Genomic DNA, 22,534 nt, shown 5'->3' on the forward strand with positions numbered 1-22,534 from the left:
TACATGCTAGCTTTTCCACTTACTGACCTAATCCTTTAATTTCACTTAAAAAGTGAGTAACCCTCAAGTGACAATAAATCATTGCTGGCAGCCAGGCCAGAAATCTAGGGAGTATAAAGATAAGCTCTGCATCTTTTTTTTTTTTCCTTAGGCTTCCTTCATCTTTTTCTTCTCTCCGACAAGTATAATCATTTTCCCTTTTACTAAGAAAGTTTCTGTGACATCTAGATCTGGCCAAGTTTTGTGATAGAGAGTAGGATTATCAGAGGTTATTCCCATAATCTCCTTTGAAAATCTCAGTTTCAGCAATTCACTCTACCTTCCACCCATAAAATAGTGGTTCTTGCACATCCCCACAGGCATCATTTTAAGTCAGTTTGTTTAAATGGCCAATTTCTGTATGCCTTATACACAGATGAGGAATCAGGGGCTACACCAGAAGACTCGCATTCACCTCCCACAGTGGCAAATTTAATAAATTCTGCTAACCCCAGTCTAGGCTTGGGCCTCTCATCACAGGCATGGGTACAATACCCCAGTTTGTTTGGCTTTCCAGCCAGCTGGTGTTCTCAGGGGCTAGAAAACCTTGCCCTAGCAGCTAGGTCTGGAATTTGGGCTGCCATTTGTCTGTTTCTAGGTTAATCCACCATTTCTAAACCAAAAGGACATTCAGCTCTGATGTCTGTAATTTAACTTGAGTTGTCTTTAACCCTAATAGAGATGTGAGGAGGTTGTATATATCTAATTATATATCTATCTATCTATCTATATATAGATAAAGGCTTTTAGTTTGTTGGCTTTCTGGGGTTTTTTTTGTTGTTTTTTTTTTAAACAAATAAGCATGTGGTGTTTCAGGTTTTTTTAAAACAGGATATCAGGTTGATGATAATTTTGGGGCGCTCTTGGGCGTGTGTGTGGGGGATAAATGATAATTGATTAAGGGTAACAAGTTAAAAACCCTCAAAAGTTCCCTCAAAAGTTAAATCTCTGGTTTTCATTTGCATTAAGACTCCGAAAATCCTAAGCAGAATAACTTGAGTGCTAATGTGGAAAAAAAATCAGGCTAATGTAGTGAGTGACAAAAGTGAAAACTAGCACAGAGTTCATGGGTGGGAGAAATCAGGATCAGTGGCCCTACTGCAGGTGTAGGGAGGAGAAGTTCTAACCTGCTGGATGAGCAGAAGCCAGACGTCTGTCAGCTTGCAATCTTCGCCTTTGTAGAAGAAATACTGCAGAAATAGTTTGCTGTGTGAATTGGAATAGGATGCTGGAAGATGTGCAGCACTACATACATAACTACAGTAATTTGTGTATGCGCATGCTACTAATTAGCACTGAGGTTCACAGATTTAAAGCACTGTTCTAGAGAACCTGTACTTGATGGAGATTTTTATTTTTCTGCTTTGAGTACCTGCCATGTGCACAGCATTACTCTTTCAATGAATCACTGTTTTTGATGGAAGCACATTTAAAGACTTCTAAGCTTTCAAAGGCCTACTTCCTTCTGAATCAGAACCCTTCTTTCCCATGCCTCCTACATCAATATGTAATTTCCTATCTCTGCAGTGCTCCATGGATCTGCTAGCAATCAAGCCAAGTCTAGTGCATGGCCAAGGGTCTGAAAAAGAACTAGGTAAGACCATGGGGGCTGTGCTCCCTGCCCATCGCCTCCCACTTATCTGGTGGACTTTGTGGAGAGCTGGTAGGGAACGTGCTGCTCTCCTGAAGTTTCAGCATAGTTCTGCCTTAAAACCCTGTGGTGCTTTGGTATTCAGAGGCACCATGGAGATGGCTTCTTTTTGCCTAGAGAGCAGCTGAGTAACGAAAAATTAGAAAGTCCTGGTTGTATTGTTTATCCCCATACAGCTATTCCTTTTCCTTTCATGGAACAAGGTTGCTGTAATAGCATTTTTCTTTGCAGGCGGAATTGGAAATACAGAAATAAATTATGGAGAACCAGGGTGTCTCCTGTCAGAATAAATATTTAATGAGAACAAGGGTTGTGCTCATTCAGAGTCACAAGGACACATACTGAAGTACTGTATGTATGTTAATTTTAATGTATAAAATATATGCTTGGACTTAAAAATGCAGAGTGAACAGCCTCAGGGGCAAGTGTGTATTAAGTCTGTGACAGCTGTCTCTGTGGGTGATGATAATGTAAAAGTTTCTTTTTTTTCCAAGCCATTTTAATTTACCCACCAATCAGTCAGAAGACAGAGAAATCTTAAAGTACTTATTCTCCAAAGCAGTTCTTGGAGGCATGTGTTCTTTCACATTGTATCCAGACGGTGTTCATTCTAACCAGCCTCTAAAGCACATCAGCTTTTTGTAACTCTTCATAGCTCAGATTAAAAAAAAAAACAAAACTGAATAACGATACACTAGTTTTCGTTGTGTTGGAGCAACATACAGAATTTGTACAAAGTGTGCCTGTTAGTGTGTACAGTCATGCTAGTTAACATGAATTAACCTAGTGACTGTTACTTGCAACTTGCAAGTTATTTTCAAGTTAAAACGAGAATGAAAGGCACGATCTCAGAGTTTGCAGCTCATCTTTCCAAGGATATGGGATGTTGAGGTGGACTGGGGCTTTGTAAAGAGTTCTGGAACAATTACTCGTTCCTTTAGGCAACACAGGAGAGAGAATAAATCCTGGTCTCATTTTCCTTACCACTCACAACTCTTAAATAATTGGTCTGTCTATTGCAGTATCCAGGATGTCCCATGCCCGTGTGACTTATCATCTAAACTGTGGAGTCCCTTCCCTGCTAGCTTGGTTTGATCTCTCCTCATTCTGTTCCTCCATCTCACTAAAAGCCCATGCCTTTCTCTTCACAAGCATCTGTCAGATATCTCTGAACCTTTGTTTGCCTGTTTTGAGGGTTTCGTACCTGCCTGAAGGTAAAATCATTTGAAGTAGTTTCCTTGTTCAAACTTCTATTTGGAATACCTATTAATTTTCCAAAGTGCAGTCATTAAGGCTATAATATCTAATGGTTGCTTTGTAAATGTCCTTGGACTGGAGAGAGGGACGTAACTGGGGCCACTAAAGCTTATGACAAACTTGCTGTGCATTTATGCCTTCAGTGGTTTATCCAGTCCATAACGTGGAGGTATAAATAGACTCTCAAATTATTGTGTAACAGTAGAATTGCCTACAATTTAGCATAGAGGACACTGGCAGTCTCCCAGTATGGCCGCTAATGCATTTTGTGAACTTGGATGATCTCTGCCTCGTTTTTTTTCATTTCTAAAATGGAAATAGTAGTATTTTGCCTAGCTAATGTTCACAGGAGAAAAACTTTTTAAAAATGCTTTGCAATTCACAGGTAAAATGATTGGGAGATAGAAACGTATTTACATTATTACTGAAGAAAAATCTGAGGTCTTCTATGTGAAAGGAGATCTTCATGTGTTTAAAATAAAACTAAGGGAGCAGACAGACTGTGCTAAAACAGTAGTTACAGACTTAGTTCACAGCAGACTGTTAAGGACGGAAGTTATTATTTCTATGTCTAGGTCTCCCTTCATATGCTTCTGTTTAGATAAGAACTGTAATACAATCTGTTCTCTTTCATTGTTTGGTTTGTGCAGGCACAGGCTTGCTACAGGAAGTGGTATATCTAGTGAGTCAGGGAGCTGATCCAGATGAGATTGGACTAATGAATATAGATGAACAACTTCCAGTCCTAGAGTACCCTCAGCCTGGTCTGGACATCATCAAGGTACAATTTATTGCAAAGAAAGTCTTTCAGCATTTGGATATCTTTTTCCTCAGTTCTATATTTATCACTTCATTTCATCTTGTGTCCTTGTCCTTTTCATCACTGGACTTGCTCAGTTTGTTGGAATGATTCAGAGTATTATTAGGTTATTTTAAAGTTGCTTTTATTAAGCTTTATTATACTCTGTTTAATGCTTTAGATGTTTCTCCATGTCCTAAATATCTTGGCAGTGGGTTTTCTGAATAAAAGTTCCAGGCCTCCCTTGCTTACATAAAGAGAAGCTGCCCAAATGAGGCAAATTTGCTTTGATTCCTTCCCTGGGTCTGCAAAAGAAGAACTACAAATACAGAGATCTATGGATCTGTAGACCCACTGCTCTGAATTTACATCTAAATCCTTAGAGACCCAGGATCTCTGGATCTACAGACTCTGTAGGTGTAGTTCGAGGAGTTTGGAATATTCTGCATGAAATGACTTCCACACTGTTAAGAATCACTCAGAGACTGGTGGCATGGCATACAAGTGTGATCTTGTCATTGCTGTAACTACTTCTGATATAGGCGTATCTTGGAATGATGAGGCAAAGTACTGGGCTCCATCCTATAACAGCTACAGTGCTTGTTGAATTGAGCTACCTAAGGCTGGCATGGGTAGATTTAAGCTGCTTCTGCAGCATCAGCCTGCTTTAGGCTGAGAGTATTTAGGGGTCAGAGGCTGGTTTTTTTTTCACCTGTGTGATGCCTAGTCCAATGAAACCTCAGTGCTACCTTGATGCAAATAAGTGGTGGCAATAGTGAAAGGTTTAGTCTGAGATTACACATTGTTGCCTATACTATGTGCTAGAAACTTGATCCAATATGGATTTATGCAGTTTTTAACTATTAGAAGATTTGTGTCATAAGACAATTTTCTCTCAAATTATAGAAAAATACTCTGTTTGAAAGATGTTCACACACTCAAATAAACCTTTGGACTGTTCAGGCCTAATTCTGAGGATAAAATAAATTGCAAGAGTAAAATTTTGAAGTGAAGAAGTTAGGGGTAGGGTTTTCAGAGCTTCTAGTATTTCTCAAGGAACTTTAGTGGAAGCATCACTGGAAACAAAGTTAGTTTGATACTAAGAATCTTAAACTACTACACTCTCTTCCTGAGAAGGTCCTACAAATGGAAGTACTTTGAAAACAAAAGGGGGAGAAAAACCCAACAAACCCCCCCCAACACATTATCCAGCCTTTTGATATTTAAAAACCAGATGTAATTCCCTGACCTAATTTCTTGTCCCAGACCCCTATTAATTTACAAAGTGAATTTGTGAATGTGACTCAGTATAGTAAAGGGCTTCAAGACAGTTCAGGACAGCTCAGGATGTGCCAGAAACTAATGAACAATAAGAAATGTTTCTGTCTGCTTTATTTTAGGAACTGACATCTCCTCGTCTCATAAAAAGCCACCTACCATATCGGTTTTTGCCTTCGGACCTCCATAATGGCAATTCAAAGGTAAAAAAGAAATGAAATCATGTTTGTTTAACTATATTGGCAGCAGTTGTTTAAGTGCTTTGGGAGAGGGGTGGGGAAAAAGCTTTCAATAAGATGATTTTTTTTTTCACCCCCCCATCATAGGTAATATACATGGCTCGCAACCCCAAAGACCTGGTGGTGTCTTATTACCAGTTTCACCGCTCCCTAAGGACCATGAGCTACAGAGGAACGTTTCAGGAGTTCTGCAGAAGGTTTATGAATGACAAGTGTAAGGAGCTGTTCTCTCTGCACACGCTGTTACACATTTATTTTCATCTCTGCATTCCTTCTGCAAGTACAGAAATGAACTGGATAAAGGTGCATTTGTTTTGCATATACAGCAAGGACGTTGCTACGGATAGTGCTGCGTGGACTTAGATTTGCCCATGCAAACTATGGCGATGCCTTGTAAATAATTGTCTTTACAATATTTGACCCCATGGGCTCAGCAGTGTTCCACTTAGGTCAGGCAAAACTCTGGTCTACTCTTCTAAAATTTAGTTTGCAAGGTACCAGGTACCTTGTGAAAAGTGGTGAATACTCCAAGCATCATTTGATTTCAGTTGTACCTTACTGTTAGCTACTTCTCACAAGTCTTTCTGTTCCTCAGGGTTTGGGGTTTTTTCCTGGTAATTCCTTTAATATTTTTATTTAATCCAGAAATTCACGGTTTGTCCCTTGCAAGATACCAGTTAGCACACAAAAACCTCCAGTTTGCATGAGACTGATCTGGAGTACATCAGTAAGTTGAAGTGAGCCCCTGTAAAAAGGCAGTTGCAGCCTGCTACTGTCTGAAAAATACACTCTATAATGAGAATACAGTAACCTGCTTCACAACAACTCATCAGCTGCTCACCCAGTAACCCCTTTGAGCAAGGGCTGTTTCATGACACACCCACCCACGGTGTTCCCACTCAGGCCGCACTGCCTTAAGTAGCTCCATTGCACTAGCTCAGTAAACTTACAGGGAGGGCAAGCCCTATGTTCTCACATAACTGGCTGCTGCTGGGCTTTTTGCCAATGGATTGCCACACATTCTAGCTAGGAAGAGAAGAATTTTTTACTGCCTTCTATTTCTCTACAAAATCTTCTCTATGATACCTTAATGTGACACTAAGAATTCACCAGGTACCTTGTGCTCTGAGAGCAGCATCTCCTTTAGAACCAGTGCAGCAAACTTTTCTTCAGCCTGGAATTTGGAGGAGTTGATGATAAAGGAGCTATATAAGGGGAAGAAAAAAGTACAAGTAAAAGCCTACCAGTGGAGGTTATTTAACAGGCCTTAAAAACCTTTGCTACTTTCTCCTGCAAGTTTGCGCAGGGAGGGTAAATGCTCTCCTTCCATTCCAGCCCACCTTCAGCTTTTTCTTTTGCATTCCCTGAGAATGGGATGTTTGTAGCCCATGATCAGGAACTTCTAGACCGGAGACATACGAAAGACACATTAGAAGGTCTTCTAAAATAGGAAGAAGGTTCTGTATTCTTTTTCGTGTAAGTATCACAAGAGTTATTTATATCTTCATCTAGTAGAAGCTAGCTGATTTATCATAACCTCCCAGAGTCAATAAAACATCACAGTGTGTTCTTTGTCCATAATTGTGCAAATGGAGTGTTTCGTAATACAGTAAATTTAGCATTTAGCTAAATGTTTGCATCTGATGGAAGCAATGCAGCGGCAAAAAAACCTTTGTAAGAAGTCAAAGTACTGCTAGAGGGAGAAGTACTGAGCCCAAACGACACAATCCCACTCTTTTTACCCCTTCTTACCTGACCGTCTTGAAACAAATTCAGTGCATGTTAGCTGTGTTGTTTGAAAGCATACGGTTAGATAGGGATTAGTCTTGAATGTGCTAATTCTTTGACATTATCCTCTATAGCTTAAGGGAGTTTCTTACATAAAGCATAGGTAAACTCTGCTAACATAGTCTTAGTGGATTCTTGCCCTGTACCATCAAGAGCAGCTAGAAGCACTTTTTGCTTGACTGATGTGTTAGCTTCATGTGTGAATTTGTTTAGGGGTGTGTGGAATGGGATTAACAAAAATGGAATTTTTCCAATACCTTTATAGAAACTGAAAATGAGTCAGCTGATTAAAATAATTTTTCTATGATACTGACCTCTTTGTCCATTGAAAATGTTTCAGTTACCAAAATTAAAAAATTATTTTTCAAAGGGAAAAGGTGGCTTCAAAATACAAAAGTAAAAAGTTTAATATTTCTCTATAGCTGCTTTGCTGAAAAGATGAAATTGACCAAAAAAATATTGGGAAAGAATGTGAAAAGCTGCTCACTATATTTGCTTAATTCCTTCTTTGATTATCTGAAGTACTTTGGGGGAATTTATCACAGGTAACAAAGAAATATGCAGAATGCATTTCTCTTTGGGTTGTCTTTCCAGTAATATTGGCAGCAAAAGACATTCTCTAGATGATAAATACCAGTGTCTGAACCTCTGCTAGGCACACGTAAATTGACTGAAATCAGTGCAAATGTGGAATTTATCAGAGAAGTGAATAACAGAGGAAAGTTTTGGGGGAAGGGTTGAGGCTTCCAGTAACCACTGCCTCAGCAGTACTGGGAGCACAAGCCCTCCCAGCATAGCACCTCAGCTTCTCTTCAAGTCCTAAACCCCACACAGCAGGTATGGGGAACTGAAGACAAGCTGCTGGTGGCAAGCAGGAGGTAGGAGGCATAAGCTTTTAATCATTGGCAACCCCGCACACTGGGCCTGCTCACAACATGTGATATATGGGAAGTACCTCATCACATCACTCTAAGATTTTGGGAGCACTCAACACCTCATGGGCATCTAGTTGTAGTCTGGATTTATTGTGTAACTGAGATAACTGATAACAGTATAACTGAAACTGTGTTCTGGCATGTCCACAGAAGTTGTGTGGCAGTGTTCAGAAAATAACAATAGAAGGAAATAGGTCTGAGATTTTAGCGGGGAGGCAAAAGATGTAATGATAAATAGAATATTCTGTCAGTACCTCCTACATTTTTGGGAATGACCATGAAGCATTTTTATAGGTCTGTTTCCTCAATACTTCTTTAATTAAGAAAGGACAATGGTTGTTGGCAATTCTTTGTCCGTAGTAGAGGGTGCTCTATGGAACTTTCCACGAATGATGTATCTAGCTACTAAGTGAAGGCAGCTGCAGTGTGGTATGTTAATTGCAGGAATTCACACAGGTTGGAGCCACTGGAAATTTGCCTTCTGCAAAGCTCTCTGTGTAATTTTTATTTTGGCTCAGTTTCCGTTCAGTAGTCAGGAGTTATTAATACTGAGCTCTGAGAGGTCCATCATGAAATGTGGTGGCATTTTCAGTTGAACGTTTTATCTTTATGATAAGTTAGTTCTTTTGAATATTCTAAACTGATAGAAAAACTCTTTTTTAATTAAGTTCCTTGCTGTGCATGGCAATGGGTGAAAACCAGACAGTATTCTCCTGGGGCTATGAACCACTCCAGTTAATTTATTTTTCTCCTTTTTTTTCCTTTCTGAAAAGGGCTTAATAACAAAAGTGTTCATTTTCCTCATGCCAATCATAATGTCTTTGTAGTAGGATACGGTTCGTGGTTTGAACATGTGCAAGAGTTTTGGGAACATCACATGGATGCCAATGTACTTTTTCTCAAGTATGAAGATATGCATAAGGTAGGTTAGAAGTAGCAAAAAGGTACTTTAATTGTTTGAATATTTTAATATGTCTAGCATTGTAGTGTTTAAAATACATAAAGCACAAAATTTCCTGCTTATGTCCATATTTGGGCTCCCTAATGTCTGATACCATTTTTAAAGCACTGGCATTCAATAGCTTCTATGGACTTTCAGCACTTTCATAAACCTAGTAATTTACTCAGGAATGTGCCTGCATCCATAGGCACTAAACTACTTGCAGAGATGTGTAACTGTTCAGTGCTTGCTACACTCAGCCCTGGGCATTCGTTTAAAAGAAATGTCTTGCTGTGTGTGCTGTATCAATGAGAATAAAAAAAAGCACATCATCAGTATTTTGTCCTATATATTTGGTATTTATTCTGATTATTTGGTTGTTCATGTTGTCTTCTGTGAAACAATGTTGAAAACAGGGATGATTGTGTAGCATAAGGTGAACATAATTATTGGGTCCTTATAGTATGCTGGCTAATAAATCCACTTTATTTTTAATCAGAAATTTAGTGGAAATACTACATAGAACATTGGTTTCCATTTCCTATTGCAATAATATATTTTTGAGAATTAATGAAAATGCTTCAAAATGTTTACTTGACTGGAACATTAATGCAAACATAGGAAAAACCCAGCTCCTATCTCTAAACCTACAAAAAGGCAAAATCAGCGTGGAACTCAATAAAGCTGGGTAAATTATAATTTCAGCTTTACTGAGCCTTCTGATGGAGTGGGATGCTAAAAGATGATGTAATACAATCAGAATAATTAAAAAAGTTTAGTAGAAATTATTTCAAACCCGTGGTTTTGAATGGTGATTTATTCCTAGCTGTGCTCACTGATGGATGCTGTTGAAAGCTGGTGGCATCACAGTATCTTCTGCTTCCTGATAAACATTGCTATTTTGTCCTTGCAACTACAGAAGTCTTATTCATACTGAAGAACCCTGGAGTTCTGGATATGTAAATTAATGACTGCTTATTCTGAGGCCACCTCACTAGATCCCTTCCATCTACGTGAATGCAGGCCCAGAAGCTAACAAAGAAGGAAGGCTCCAACAGTTCTAACAGTTGTAGTCATTTGTTTTACCATGATCAAAATCAAAGTAACTTTTAATTCCTCCAAAATACACTGGTATTCCAAGGTGATCAGTTAAGGGCCTGGTGTTGTCTGAAGTGGGAAGCATCACAATTACTTTGCAGTTCCCTGTTCTAATATTTGAAGAGGCGAGCTTACATGACTCTGTTCTCTGTTGACATGTCTTACCCTAATTACTTGCAATGTGTTTATTTTCAGCAAATGGGAAGGTCGCAAAAGTTTAAGATGGTGGTGTTTCTACAACTTCTGCATTTGTATTTTTCACGCTCATCAGAATATCACTTATTTTGAAATACTGAAACTCATTAAAAAGGTCATTTTAAATATTGTAAAACAAACTATTTTTTAAATACTCTTTTACAGGACCTAGCAACGATGGTTGAGCAGCTGGTGAGGTTCTTAGGAGTTTCTTATGACAAAGCACAGTTGGAATCCATGGTGGAACACTGCCATCAACTCATTGATCAGTGCTGTAATGCAGAAGCACTTCCCGTTGGCAGGGGTATGTTTAAAACCCACAGTAGAACTCTTATTGCGGAAATTGCAAGAAGCAACTGACAACTTAGTAACCTCCAGGATGTGTTAAGATGTTGGCAAAATACTGCTATGTAAATGATGGGAGGTCACTGACTGTTGGTGCAATATAGGGCTTGGTTTGTTTTGAAATAAGGTTAGGTAGAAGTGACTAAAAAGGATGGAAACATCCAAGATCAACAGGGTATATTCAACACCACGCAAACTACTCTTTTAGAGAGTCTTTGGCTTACTTCAACAGATTGAGCTATTCATGCTGAGAAGACTGCACCGCTCCTTCTGACCTTTGGCATGTCAAAGCCCACACAATTTCATACAGTTTATCCTGGCCTAAGCCCTTGGTTTTAAGTATATCAGATTTTCTAGAATAGCAGATAATTCTAGCTTGAAGGCATAAAATGACAAGGACCTGTAGCTTTCCTTATGAGCTCTTTTCTTTTCATTGTTTACCTCAGCTATTCAAAATGTGTTTAGCTTCTAGATGTTTATTCTGGTGAGGTCTTTCTCTAGGAACCTTGAAGTGCCCTTTGATTTGTTGATAGATCTGTCCTTTGATAATGTCGAGAAATCAAGTCCTTTCTCAGTTGTCTTTCTGATCAGCATAAAAGAGCGAACTTAGTAAGTCTCCCTCAAATTATTTTCTGTAGGCTGCTTTACAGCACTTAACGGCTCTTTCTAAAAATGAGGGAATAAGATCAAGATGGACAATTCCTGTCAGCCTCACAAATGCCTTACCCAGACATAAAGTCACTTTATCTACTAATTTAATCCAGTTTTAATTGGAACTTCCTCTCTCCCTCTCCCTTGTTTGTCCATCCATAGCCATGTCGGCACTTGTTGATACAGCATCATACATGAAGCATGCGTTTGTCATGACCACAAAGTCCTTTCAGAGGAATTGATTTACAGGTTATTGTCCTTTACTCAGGGATCATGACCTGAATACTTTGTTCTTTGGTTTCTCTGTAGGAGCCTTTTCCATACTACCTCTCTCAGCCAACCTTCATGTGATCTGCAAATTATATCAGTGTAATTTTTATAATTATTTTCAAATCTCTGATAAAAAGATCAAATATTTGACTACTGATTCTGACTTAGCCAGTTGTTTATTCATTTATCATGCATTTTGTTGACATTGTATAGTTCTATTAAAAACCACTAAAATCACATGCCTTACTAAAGTCTATTGGTCACCGTTAATCAGTCAAACTGTAACCTTACCAACACTCAGTTGGGTTTGTTTGAGAGCAAGTTTGCTTTCCCATGAAAGCAGGTTCACTGGTATTCTGTACTACCTTTGCATCTTTCTTGGCAGACCCTTGTGCCAGTTTTCCATTACTCAGCTCAGGCTATTGTCAGAGTAACTGACCCAGGGTAACTTGCCCTGTTTGTATGCTGGCACGAACATTTCAGAATGTCATTCTTGGTAAAAAGCCATTTCTCGCACCTCCTTGCTTTTATCTGTGACTTTGCATACCTGGTACAGAAAGGCTCTTCATACGTTCTATAGGGGCTATATGCTCCGGTCATTACAGTAGGGCCTGGAAACCAGATTCCTATGGGCAGTTCTCTGTCATAACTCTGATATGGCATCTCTTTTTGCCCCAGTTCACTGACATTATGGTAACGATCCATTCTTGAAATAAGTATCTCAGATTTGCTGGCTTGAGGTAAAATTCCAGTGAAGACAAAAGAGTTTGTTGTTTCACTGAAAGACCTAATATATTCCCTATAGTTTCTGGTAGAGTCTCCACTGGATGGTGTGTTTTCCTGCTCTTAGTTATCTTGCTTTCAACTCCCATCCTATCCTCCCCTTACTACTTCAAACTGAAAATTCATCATGTAAAACAACTTGTATCTTGTGTGAAAACAACAGACTATTTCATTTTCCAGTAGGATTTTACGGCACGTTGCCTAACTGATTACCAACCCGCTTCTCTGCTATGAAGGCAAGATCACAAAATAATGAGTCTGGTAAGACATCGTGAGGGCCTTGGATAGTGTTCCATGTCAGTGCAAGATTTTACAAACAACAGAGCCATGTTCTCCTCCGTTGACTTGCACATAACACAAAAACCTAGGTTTGTTCCTAACCTCCACGACCTGGAGATCTGTGGAGCAGCAACACTACCACATGCTATGCACAGTCTAAATCCCCGCTCCTTTTCCAGTGAAAGCCAGAAAGGTGGTTGTGAAAGAAAGGTGAGGTTTTAACCCAAGAGAAGAGAGAACAGAGCTGCTGGTGACACCTTTCACAGGCAGAAAGGTCAACTACTGTCTCTGCTGGCCAGTTCATCTGCATCCAGATAAACAGGGCAATGCCCACTTTTGCTGCGTGCACCATTCTGTACATGGTGTTAGTGTTCATTGTTCTGAAGTGGAGCCTGCAAACCCCCAGTCAAGGGGCAGAGCCTCTTATTTGTACTGTCTACAGATCTTCCAAAAAGAAGCCTCCATTTTGTGATAGAGAAGGAAGGGAGCTACAGCACTTAATGTAATATTTTGTCATTTGTTCACTGTGTGCTTTTTATTAAAAATATCCTTATTTTGAATTTCTTTTGTTTGCTGTCTCTGGCTTTTACAGTATTTTGTTACTTCAGAATGCAGCTTCATTAACAGTGCTTTGTTCCTTCTCTGTTCGTTTCTGTGACAAACAATGGTGGCAATAACATGACAGCTTATTGTAATTTGTTTCAAATATTTTTAATTTGTCATTAGTTACATTTACTTTATTATTTTGCTTTATTTTAGTTCTTCATTTTTTTTTTCTTTTAGCACATTGATCTTTACTCTGAAGATAATCGTGAGCTGCTGTGAAAGCAGAACAATGATTAGATATGTTACTTATATTTGACTCTTATCACACCATAATTTACACAGTTGCATGATTCAAATCATAAACCAGGTGGGTGACTTTTTGACAAGCTATCAATTCATATGGTAAAAAAAAAAAAGATGTTACAAATAATCCACTGCATATGTCCTTTATAAAACTTGTCATTTGTCCATACATGTTGTTAGGGAGATTGAGAAATAAAAGGCTTATCTTTCCCAAGCAGAGGAAGAAAATGTTTTATTATTATTATTGAAAGGGAAATACAGGCTTTTATGTTTCATGCTATACTTCATGCAATTATAGTTGCCAGAGCAAAATTGAAATCCATATCGGATATTTATGATTGCAAGTGTTTTCTTAATGTGTTTTTTGATACAGGAGAAATTTGGTGAAAACAATAAACGATGCATTTTCAGTCAGTTTCCAGTTCTTTTGATCTTAGGATCCTGAAAACAAACCAGAACACTATCATACCTTCAAGAGTTATAGGAAAATCCCGATTTCACAAAACGGCCCTTGCCACACATACTGCACCATCATGTTAATATGTAATTTGTAGATGTTTCAGACAGTTTTGTCTTTGGACTCAATTATAGAGTTGCTGCATAAAAGCAATGGTAATTAAATTAAATGGGTATTCTTCTTATGCATCAAATGCATAATTAAGCTCCCTGCATGTAGTTTTGTTCTTGCTGTTATGATTAAACTCTCTGGTAGCACTGTCCCAATTCTCCTTTCATTTATTCCAGTTGAACAAGCCTGAATTTTGTCTTTATTTATAGCCAACATAAATGAGAAGAGATTTGGGCCTCTCAGTCTGGTTACTCCATGGGGATTATTCACCAACAAGTAACCCTGGCTGACTTTGAGTTAAATAAATTTTGGACTGCAGTGAAACAGTGGTTGGGGGCCGCAGCTTTTGACTGGTGGGTTCAGCAGTGTCATCAGGTTATGTTACTAGTTGGGTTCAGTAGAGTAGAAGAATACTCCATACAAGGAAAAAGTGTTCAGTGTCCATATTGCATCCACTAAAAGCTTCCTATTCCTTGTGTACAAAATTGAAATTTAAATGGCATAAACTGGGTGCATGGCACTTGTTCTCTTCCATACATATAGTCTAGGCACTGATATTTAACAAATAATTCTCTCCATATTGAGGAATGTAAATTAATCTGTTGAACTTACCTTTAAACATAAAATAATAGAAATTAGTAATGATAATATTACATCTCAATAATCGGAATTCAGTGATCAGTTTAATACTCTGCATTCCATGTACCTTTTGGATAGTTCTCTAACCAGTGTATGCTGAAGGCACAGTAATTTTGAAATGTATTATTGTTAGCTGTTGGAATTATTAAACAGCCATAGTTTACACTGAGACCAGAAATCCACTTTTAAATGAATACCCAAACCAAAATCTGTATTCATTTCCGATTAAGGCTAGAGCAAAATCTCAGAAAAATCTGCATTCTTCCTGTATCATACTTGGCTGGTGCAGATGACAAGGTGTATGGTACTTATTTTAAGGCTTTGCAAGGGTTGTAGCAGAGCAACTGGGTAAGACAATGAACAGCCTTAGGTCTCATTGAGCTTTCAATGAAAGCTAAGACTGATTAGCATCTCACAGATGATACTTGGTGCCCTGCACAGTTAGACTGTAGATATTTGGTGTCCTGTTAACGTCTGCTCTCTGACTTGTGTTCCTTCTCTGTGTTTCAGGACGAGTTGGGCTATGGAAAGACATCTTCACTGTTTCAATGAATGAGAAATTTGATTTAGTTTATAAACAGAAGATGGGAAAATGTGACCTCACATTTGATTTTTATTTATAAACAATGCATGCATATGATATCCAAATATAGCTAGAAGTGCTTTATGCATTCATTTATTACCTGCTGGACAAACTACTGTAGCTATTATGTGTAACAAGATTTAAAGAAAAACAATCTAAGTAAACCATATCAGATACAATTATCTTTGATCCTAAACAGCTGTTTTTCTTCTAGTATTGTAATCCTTTGTCCACATGCAAGAACTTCCTAGACAATACTAGAATATTCAGCTGTTACGGAATGTGTTATATATGTATAAGCTATGTATCATATATGCAACTAGAATGTACACCTTTTCAGCCCCACATTGATTATTTAATGTGTTTTATAAAAGCTTTTCACTAGAACCTAAATAAACATCCGTAAACCAAATAAAAAATTATTTCAGAGGGAAACAAGTAACAGGCCAAAACTGTATGCTAGAATGATCTCAGGGGTTAATCGTCACATTTATTTTTATAGCAGGTATATCAAGTATAAATAAATCCCATTCCAAAATAGTAACTGATCAAAGTGGGGTTCACATTAGGTTCTGCACACCCTTACCTGTATAATCTGAGTAGGTTCCGTGCACTGGCATACTCTGCAAGACAGGCCTTGTTATGAAACATAGCTGTGATTGTCAGTCTAATCCCAAAACCCACCCATGCTTTCATGGATGACGGCACACAGCTGTCTTCCTGATGGATGAAGTTCAGCTCCATGCTGAAGGTCAGCAAACAGAAGCTTCTTAAGCCCCCAACTCTAATTCAGTCCCTCAAAATGGGGCTTAAAAGCAAGACATCTGGCGCAGGGTCTTTCTTGAGGAATCAGAGTCTCTGACCTGCATCGCCTTCCTGTGTAGGTGTGAATTTCACCCATTAGATACAGAAAGAGAAGAGAAGGTGCTGGATATCCTCTAGTTCCACTAAAAGTTAAGGGCACCTAACACTGTTTACAGTTTGTGCTACTGGACTCCACCAGACCTAAGTGGAAGATGAATATACATGCCAGTGTAAGCAGGCAGAGGAACCGGCAGCACTGAAGGGAGTTTGAAAACACGCCACCAGGTGGGAGTATTGCACAAAAATTCATGCAGAATACAGTTGCAGTAATTGTTAGCCATGACTGGTCTGGATTATAATCAGGATTCAAGTTTATTTCTGTATCTTTTTTTATTTTCTACGACAGGTACACAAACAGCCTGAACCAGGCTACTATCACTATAAAACTCTCCAGAATTATTTTATTGTTCCGTTAGGTAATGACATATATGCTTTTTAGGTTCTCGGCTGCAGGAGGCCCATTTTTGCTAGTCAAATATTCAGGCTTACCAAAAGCCATGAGGAAGGACTAGCAGATTTTTAGTGTTTCAGTTCTGTTGGGAAACTAACTGTCAGTTCAGCAACTGGCAAGTGGTGTAGCATGATGTGGCTTGACAGCACTTTTCCTTGTATATTTGTGAGTGAAAATGCTTTCAGTGAGATTTTATTTCTATTTTTATATTTTTAGTACTGTATGAATATTAAGCACTACACATTATACTTCTGTGCTTGCTTGCTTATTGAATAAAAGATGTGTTCCATGCATTGTGGTTTGCTCATTTTCTAGACCTTCCACTCAGGCCAGGTAGTCTTTGTGCAAGCCACAGATCCTCTCCCCTACCCATACCTCCTAACTTAAGACAGAAGAACCACAGAAAGATGGCATCAACTCAGACAACCATCTGACCTAATGAGCTGTCTCTGACAGCAGCCCATAACGAATGCCTGTGCAAGAGTACAATAGAGAGCACAGGACTCTATGAGCATCTTTGTGTTTAATAGCCTTCCACATGGTTTTCTTCCCCTCAGGCTGGTATTGACACCATCCCATGGCAATGAGTTCTTCATCTAAATGCACACTGTATGAAAAAGGACTCGTTTGCTTGGAGTCTGCCACCAGATAGTGTAATTTGGTGTTCCTTTGTTCTTGCATTATGACATGATACATAGTCACTGTTGAATCCACACAAGATTTTACACACTTTTATACCTCTCAGGCAACTCCATGCTGAGGAGTCCTACTAGTCTCTGTCCTACAGGAGACCAAAACCCACAAACTATAACAGGCTGGAATAAGGCAGGAGTAGGAGAATTCCTTCTTGCTACAGAGGAAGACAAAATCTCCCCACGGTTCCTGCAGATTAGAGTCAGAAGAAAATTTCATTAGCACCAAAAATCTTCTTAAATCACTTAATCCCGAGGATGTATGAACAATACATCTTTACTGGCTGCCTAAAAGGCTTCTTGCATTTCTGAATACACCAGGGAATCCTATTCCGGTTCCTAGGCACAGCCTGTCTCCTTTGCTACAGCAGATGACCAGCCCCCAAAGCCAAAAATGTTCTAAGGCCACATTTTTAACAGCCAGGTGTATACACATGCCATTGCCAAACTCAGCCTGTGCAGAGGGCCACCAGCTACCAGGCTGGAGGGGGAACAGATAGTTTGGCCAAAAAAACATTGCCTTATAGTAAAGAGGAATAACCTCTGTGACAGTCTATTGTGCACCTACTGCTATGCTGGTGCTCCTTGTTTTAGACGACAAAGTTGCTGTGTGACAGGAATCTGCCTTCTAGGCCCAGAAAGACTGTCCTCAGCCAGAGCTATTCTTTCCTACCCCCTGATTCTGTTGCCTTCTGTGTTATTAGGTGAAATTCATCCAAAGCTGAAAGCCTGGTCAAAGCCCATTCCACATAAGCCATGCTGAAATTCTACCTTTGGATCTCTGGTCCTTGAAAGCATTTCAGTCTATTAAAATCCATAGGTAGTAAGCTCCTTCCTATTTTGACAACTTGAACTTTCAGGACTCGGCCAAATGTCACCATAACTCTCTTTGTACAAACACAGACACCCCTTGGCCAAGTGCCCCAAATTGTCTCTGGTGAGAATGCCTCATTTATACAAATGCACTGCAAGTGAAGAACAAAAATACCAGAAAACCAAGAGGGGTTTTTTTTCTCCCCTCAGCATTCGAATTTGGTAAGCTGCTTCTGCTGAGGTAACTGCTGCAAAGTTAGCATGCTAGCGAGATTTATCATAGTTATGCAGCTGGTAGCCCATTTAGTGATACAAATGTGCAAGATGCGGGGAGGATTTGGATGGCTCCGTTGCAATGGTATTTCAGATCACCAACAGGCTTCCCCCTTTTCCTCTAAAGCACCGAGTACCCTCAACGTTCATTCAAACCAGCCATCGTTGGCCATATACCTTCATGGAAATACCATATATACCACCTCACTGGATCAATCCGTCACTATGCAGGTGCACATCACGCAGTACTCGAAAGGCCGTGGCCGTCAGGCCCCCAGAAAGCCCCCGGGCTGTGCTGAGCACCGCCGTGGCTCCTGGCTCTCCATCCCTGCAGTTTCAGCCGGAGGGATGGCTCAGGTGCCAGCAGCTTTAAGTGGCTTGCCTCAGTAAGAGCCCTCCAAAGCATTAACATGAAGGAACTGAGGGGAAACTAATCTAGATGAGAAATTTTTGCACGGTTTTGTATACAAAAGGTTTAAGCGTTCATGGCAGTGAAGCTGGGCAGTGAAGAGGAAAGACGAGAAAGCTAATGAGTAACCATTAAAGATTCTCAGCACCTTTGTATAAGCATCACAACACAACATGGCACCAATAGTTCTGGCAATAATTATAAAGATTTATAGGCTTGAGTCACCATTATTATAAGCCATTCAGTCTTTCCTGGGTTATAAATAATGCCGCTTGGTAGCTACCAGCAGAGGTTTAGAGGGAGGATTAAGGAACAGCATTTGTCTCTTAGTCAAAAGAGAAAGGCTAAACAGATTTAGCTGAATCAAATAATATTTACAAAAAAATCCCAAATCCAGTGACCACACCCATGGGAAGGACACAGTACAGAAATTATGATATATAATCTCACTACATAATCCATTTGATTTCTTTACTGTAGATCTGCAGACTGCTGTCCTCTAGTGTTTGAATCATAAAACATATGCAGATGAGTATTTTCTGCTACCTGTCGTGGTGTATATCACACAGACAGAACAGAAATAATTGCAACCAATAACCAGCTTCATTCTGGCAATGGAAAGAGACTGTGCAAAAATGAGCACCATTTAAAAATAAAATTTGCACAGATTTTGGCATAATGAGGTTTAGACCTTAAGTGCTGAGTCATACTCAAGTAAAAACTGTTGTTCTATCTCCAGGAAGGGGCAAGGAAGTCAACAGCACTGATGCCACTCTGCCCCTGTCTATCTGCGTAATAAATCACCCCTCTAAAAGATGGGAAAGCGATGGCAAATTCTGCAGGCAGACTGGAACAATGCCTCTTTCTAGCTCTCAGGCTTGAATCATACATAGGTGCATGTAATGTCCAGTGTCCTGAAAGCATCCAAGCTGTGTGGTCTTTAAAAATGAATGGGAGAAAAGTTCACAAAAATGCAGGGCAGTTTTCTGTGCTTTAGGACCCCAACCTGTGGGAATTACTATTAGCAGCATAGGACTCCTTACCATAAATTGGTTTTAGAAACAGTGAAGCTGTTTACACCAATCAAAGAGAGAAAAGAAAGAAGAAACCTTCGTACTCCCTGCTAATGCAGGAACCTACATGAGATTCTTTTGGTAAGCTGTGCTGTGCCAGGATCATTTTTCTGGATTTTGCCACTTCATCAGTGGGTAAAATGGTAAAGCCACGCAACAACTTTTGCCCGAGTTCTCACCGTGCACAGATGACAAGCCCTGGCAATGCACGCTAGAGTAGTTTTAGAAGCTACCACCTCCAGCTGTCCACTCTGCCTCTCTGCCAGAAACGGCCACCGTGGAGGAGAGACAGCAGAAGCAAATGTGTGCTGGCTTCTCAGCTGCTGTAATTTACAGGCTGACATATTAACTTAAACTGATATGGATGGTGGTTTCAGATAATAGGCTGATTTGTGAACTGCAGCTGCAAGGAGCCAAAGCATGTCCTCGGGTGCTGCCCTGGCTTGGAGGTGATCTCCCAAGACCTTGTCAGAGCTCTTCTGGAAGCGCTCTGCAGTCGGCTGAATGCAGTGTCTACTTGGGAGCAGTCCGTTTCATACATGGACCAACTTTCACCTGCAAAATATAGTCTATAAAGGTGAAATTGTGTCCTTCAGCAGGAAGGGGAGACAGATCCACACTGCCACATGGAATGAATTAACCAAACCTGCTTTTGGAAGGAATATTGTTTTGTAGTAGGGAGTGCTGCAAGAAGACATGCTGTGTGACAGCATGCAAGATGCAGAAAGAACAGTAACGTAATGGCAGCTGACTGCTCAGACTGATTCCAATCACAATCACTAATATGCCGACTTGCTTGATATGTGTGGTACGAGTGATATTCAAAGTAACTGCCACCCAGACGTTAAATCCACTGTCACCATCTCTGTCACATACTCAGCTTTTGCCAGCACTGAACATAAGATGACAATTTAATCCTCGCACGCAGATAACAGTAGCACAGCTGGTGTAACAGTGTGCTAAGACTTCAGCCCTCGCAGGCCTTACATCTGCTTTCTTACAGCTTTGGAAAAGTCACCCATAAAATACGTGAGAGCTCTAAGAACTCGGCACGAGCAAACTATTTAGAACAAAACATGAACCAAGGAAAACATTTAGATTTCAAGCTCTACTGGGAAGGCAGTATTTTATTTTTGCCCATACATCACATAATCAAATGGATCAGGCTTAATAAATAATAAAAATTTACCAGAGGAAACAAAGGTGATGATGAATATTGGCTACTCAAAACTTGCACCACTCCAGATTTTAACTTTTCCCAGGTTATTCATGTACCACTCTTGTTTGCTTCTGGACCTTCATTGTTTCTGCTGCTGTAACCCCTCCAAAAAAGGCAGTTCTAACCCTACTAAACCCTGGAAATGCTGCAAGAGATTTTCAGTTCCTGGGAGTGCCACCACTCCATAGTTGGTAGGATTTAAACCCACAGAGGAAGATCCACAGTGGGTTTCCAGTTCTGTTCTTTAACCACGCTGCTTCAGCCACACATGCTTAGGGGTCGGTCTCTCTTAGCAGCCAGACCCTTTTGGACACGTTCCTTGTTCCTTCAGTAAATCCTACTGAGATTAGATGGCAAAACCAGTTCTTTGTTTTTTATTTTTAAAGATCTTGTAAGCCTGTGTATTCTAAACGGGATGAAAAAGGAATATAAACAAAAATTAAGTTATGGGCCAATTCAAGCTTTGGTTTTTAACCATGCAAGTATGGATCATTCGGTTACTTTTTTTACTCAGTAATCTGATGTAATTTACATGGAGATTTTGAAATGAAGTGAGAATTTAAAAATTATTCTGTTTTTTCTAGCAATAACTGCAACACTATGCACTGCCATTACATTCTTGCAATCCTATATGCTTCTGCTCAAGTGACTGTCTCTGAAGGAGTACAACCGCTGAATTCAAAGGGACCAGGTATGAAAGTTAAGTTACATACACAAATCTTTGTGGGAATCAAAGCTTTAACATGCCCTGCAGGGCACTAGTCTACATCAAGAACTATTGAAATACTGAACTTGTTCATGGACTCTTGAAAATAGAAAGCATTATCGGTTACTTGCTGATGCGTGGCCAGCGTGTCTGGACTGTGCAAGAGACTGTATTTTTTCCAGACAATGGCTACAATATAGTTTTGAACAAGTTTCATTCCATTTACTGAAAAAAAACCAAACCCACCAACAAACAGAAAACAACATACACACACACACGCACATCCCAAAGCTTATGGAAGGCCACAGAATAAGGCTTCTTTTCTCACGTCCAACTGCAATAATTTACGCAGTCCTTTTGGAATCAAAAGGACTCAAATCAAGATGGAAAATGCCCAACCGATACTTCACATGGGTCACCACACCATCAAAAAGCAGGTGTTCTATACCGAATCGAACCTTAAGGAGCCCGATTCCTCACAGAAACGCTCGGCCCGGCCACGGCCACCAGAAGCCGCGCCCGGGGGCGATCCCCGGTTCCCTACGTGAGGCTCCGGGCCCGGGGCCCTGGGGCCCAGCCTCCTCCTCCTCCCGAGGGCTGCGGCGGGCCCTGCGCTGTTACCGGCCCGGCAGCCGGGGCTCCGGGGGATGAGCACGACGCGGCTCCGCCGCCCCCGTTACCCCCTCACCCTCCTCCGACGGCGGGCGACGGCCCGACCCGCTCCCGCCCGGAGGAGGCCCGGCGGGGCGGGGCGAGCCTCACCACAACCCGGCGCCGCACCCAATAGGCACTTACCTTACTGTTGCCAAGCGAACGGCGGCGCCCCCGCCCAATCAGGTGCGAAGGCC

General features: G+C 40.2%; 1 protein-coding gene across 4 annotated transcripts in view; it reads left to right on the forward strand.

Moving 5' to 3' along the window:
- The window catches only part of SULT4A1 (sulfotransferase family 4A member 1), a 30,483-nt gene extending 13,691 nt beyond the window's left edge, over positions 1-16,792 (forward strand). The window contains exons 2-8 of one of the 4 annotated variants that reach the window (XM_075051849.1): positions 3,598-3,728; positions 5,147-5,227; positions 5,351-5,477; positions 8,814-8,908; positions 10,385-10,523; positions 13,331-13,460; positions 15,114-16,792. In XM_075051849.1, coding sequence (XP_074907950.1) covers positions 3,598-3,728; positions 5,147-5,227; positions 5,351-5,477; positions 8,814-8,908; positions 10,385-10,523; positions 13,331-13,338 — 581 coding nt within the window. In that variant the 3' untranslated portion in view covers positions 13,339-13,460; positions 15,114-16,792. Of the gene's footprint in view, positions 1-1,566; positions 1,634-3,597; positions 3,729-5,146; positions 5,228-5,350; positions 5,478-8,813; positions 8,909-10,384 lie in introns of all 4 variants that reach the window. The other 3 variants (XM_075051850.1, XM_075051847.1, XM_075051848.1) reach the window with 3 other exon arrangements.
- Positions 16,793-22,534: the final 5,742 nt, after the last annotated feature.

This window comes from Buteo buteo, chromosome 19, assembly GCF_964188355.1.
Source record: "Buteo buteo chromosome 19, bButBut1.hap1.1, whole genome shotgun sequence".
NCBI classification, from domain to species: Eukaryota; Metazoa; Chordata; class Aves; order Accipitriformes; family Accipitridae; genus Buteo; species Buteo buteo.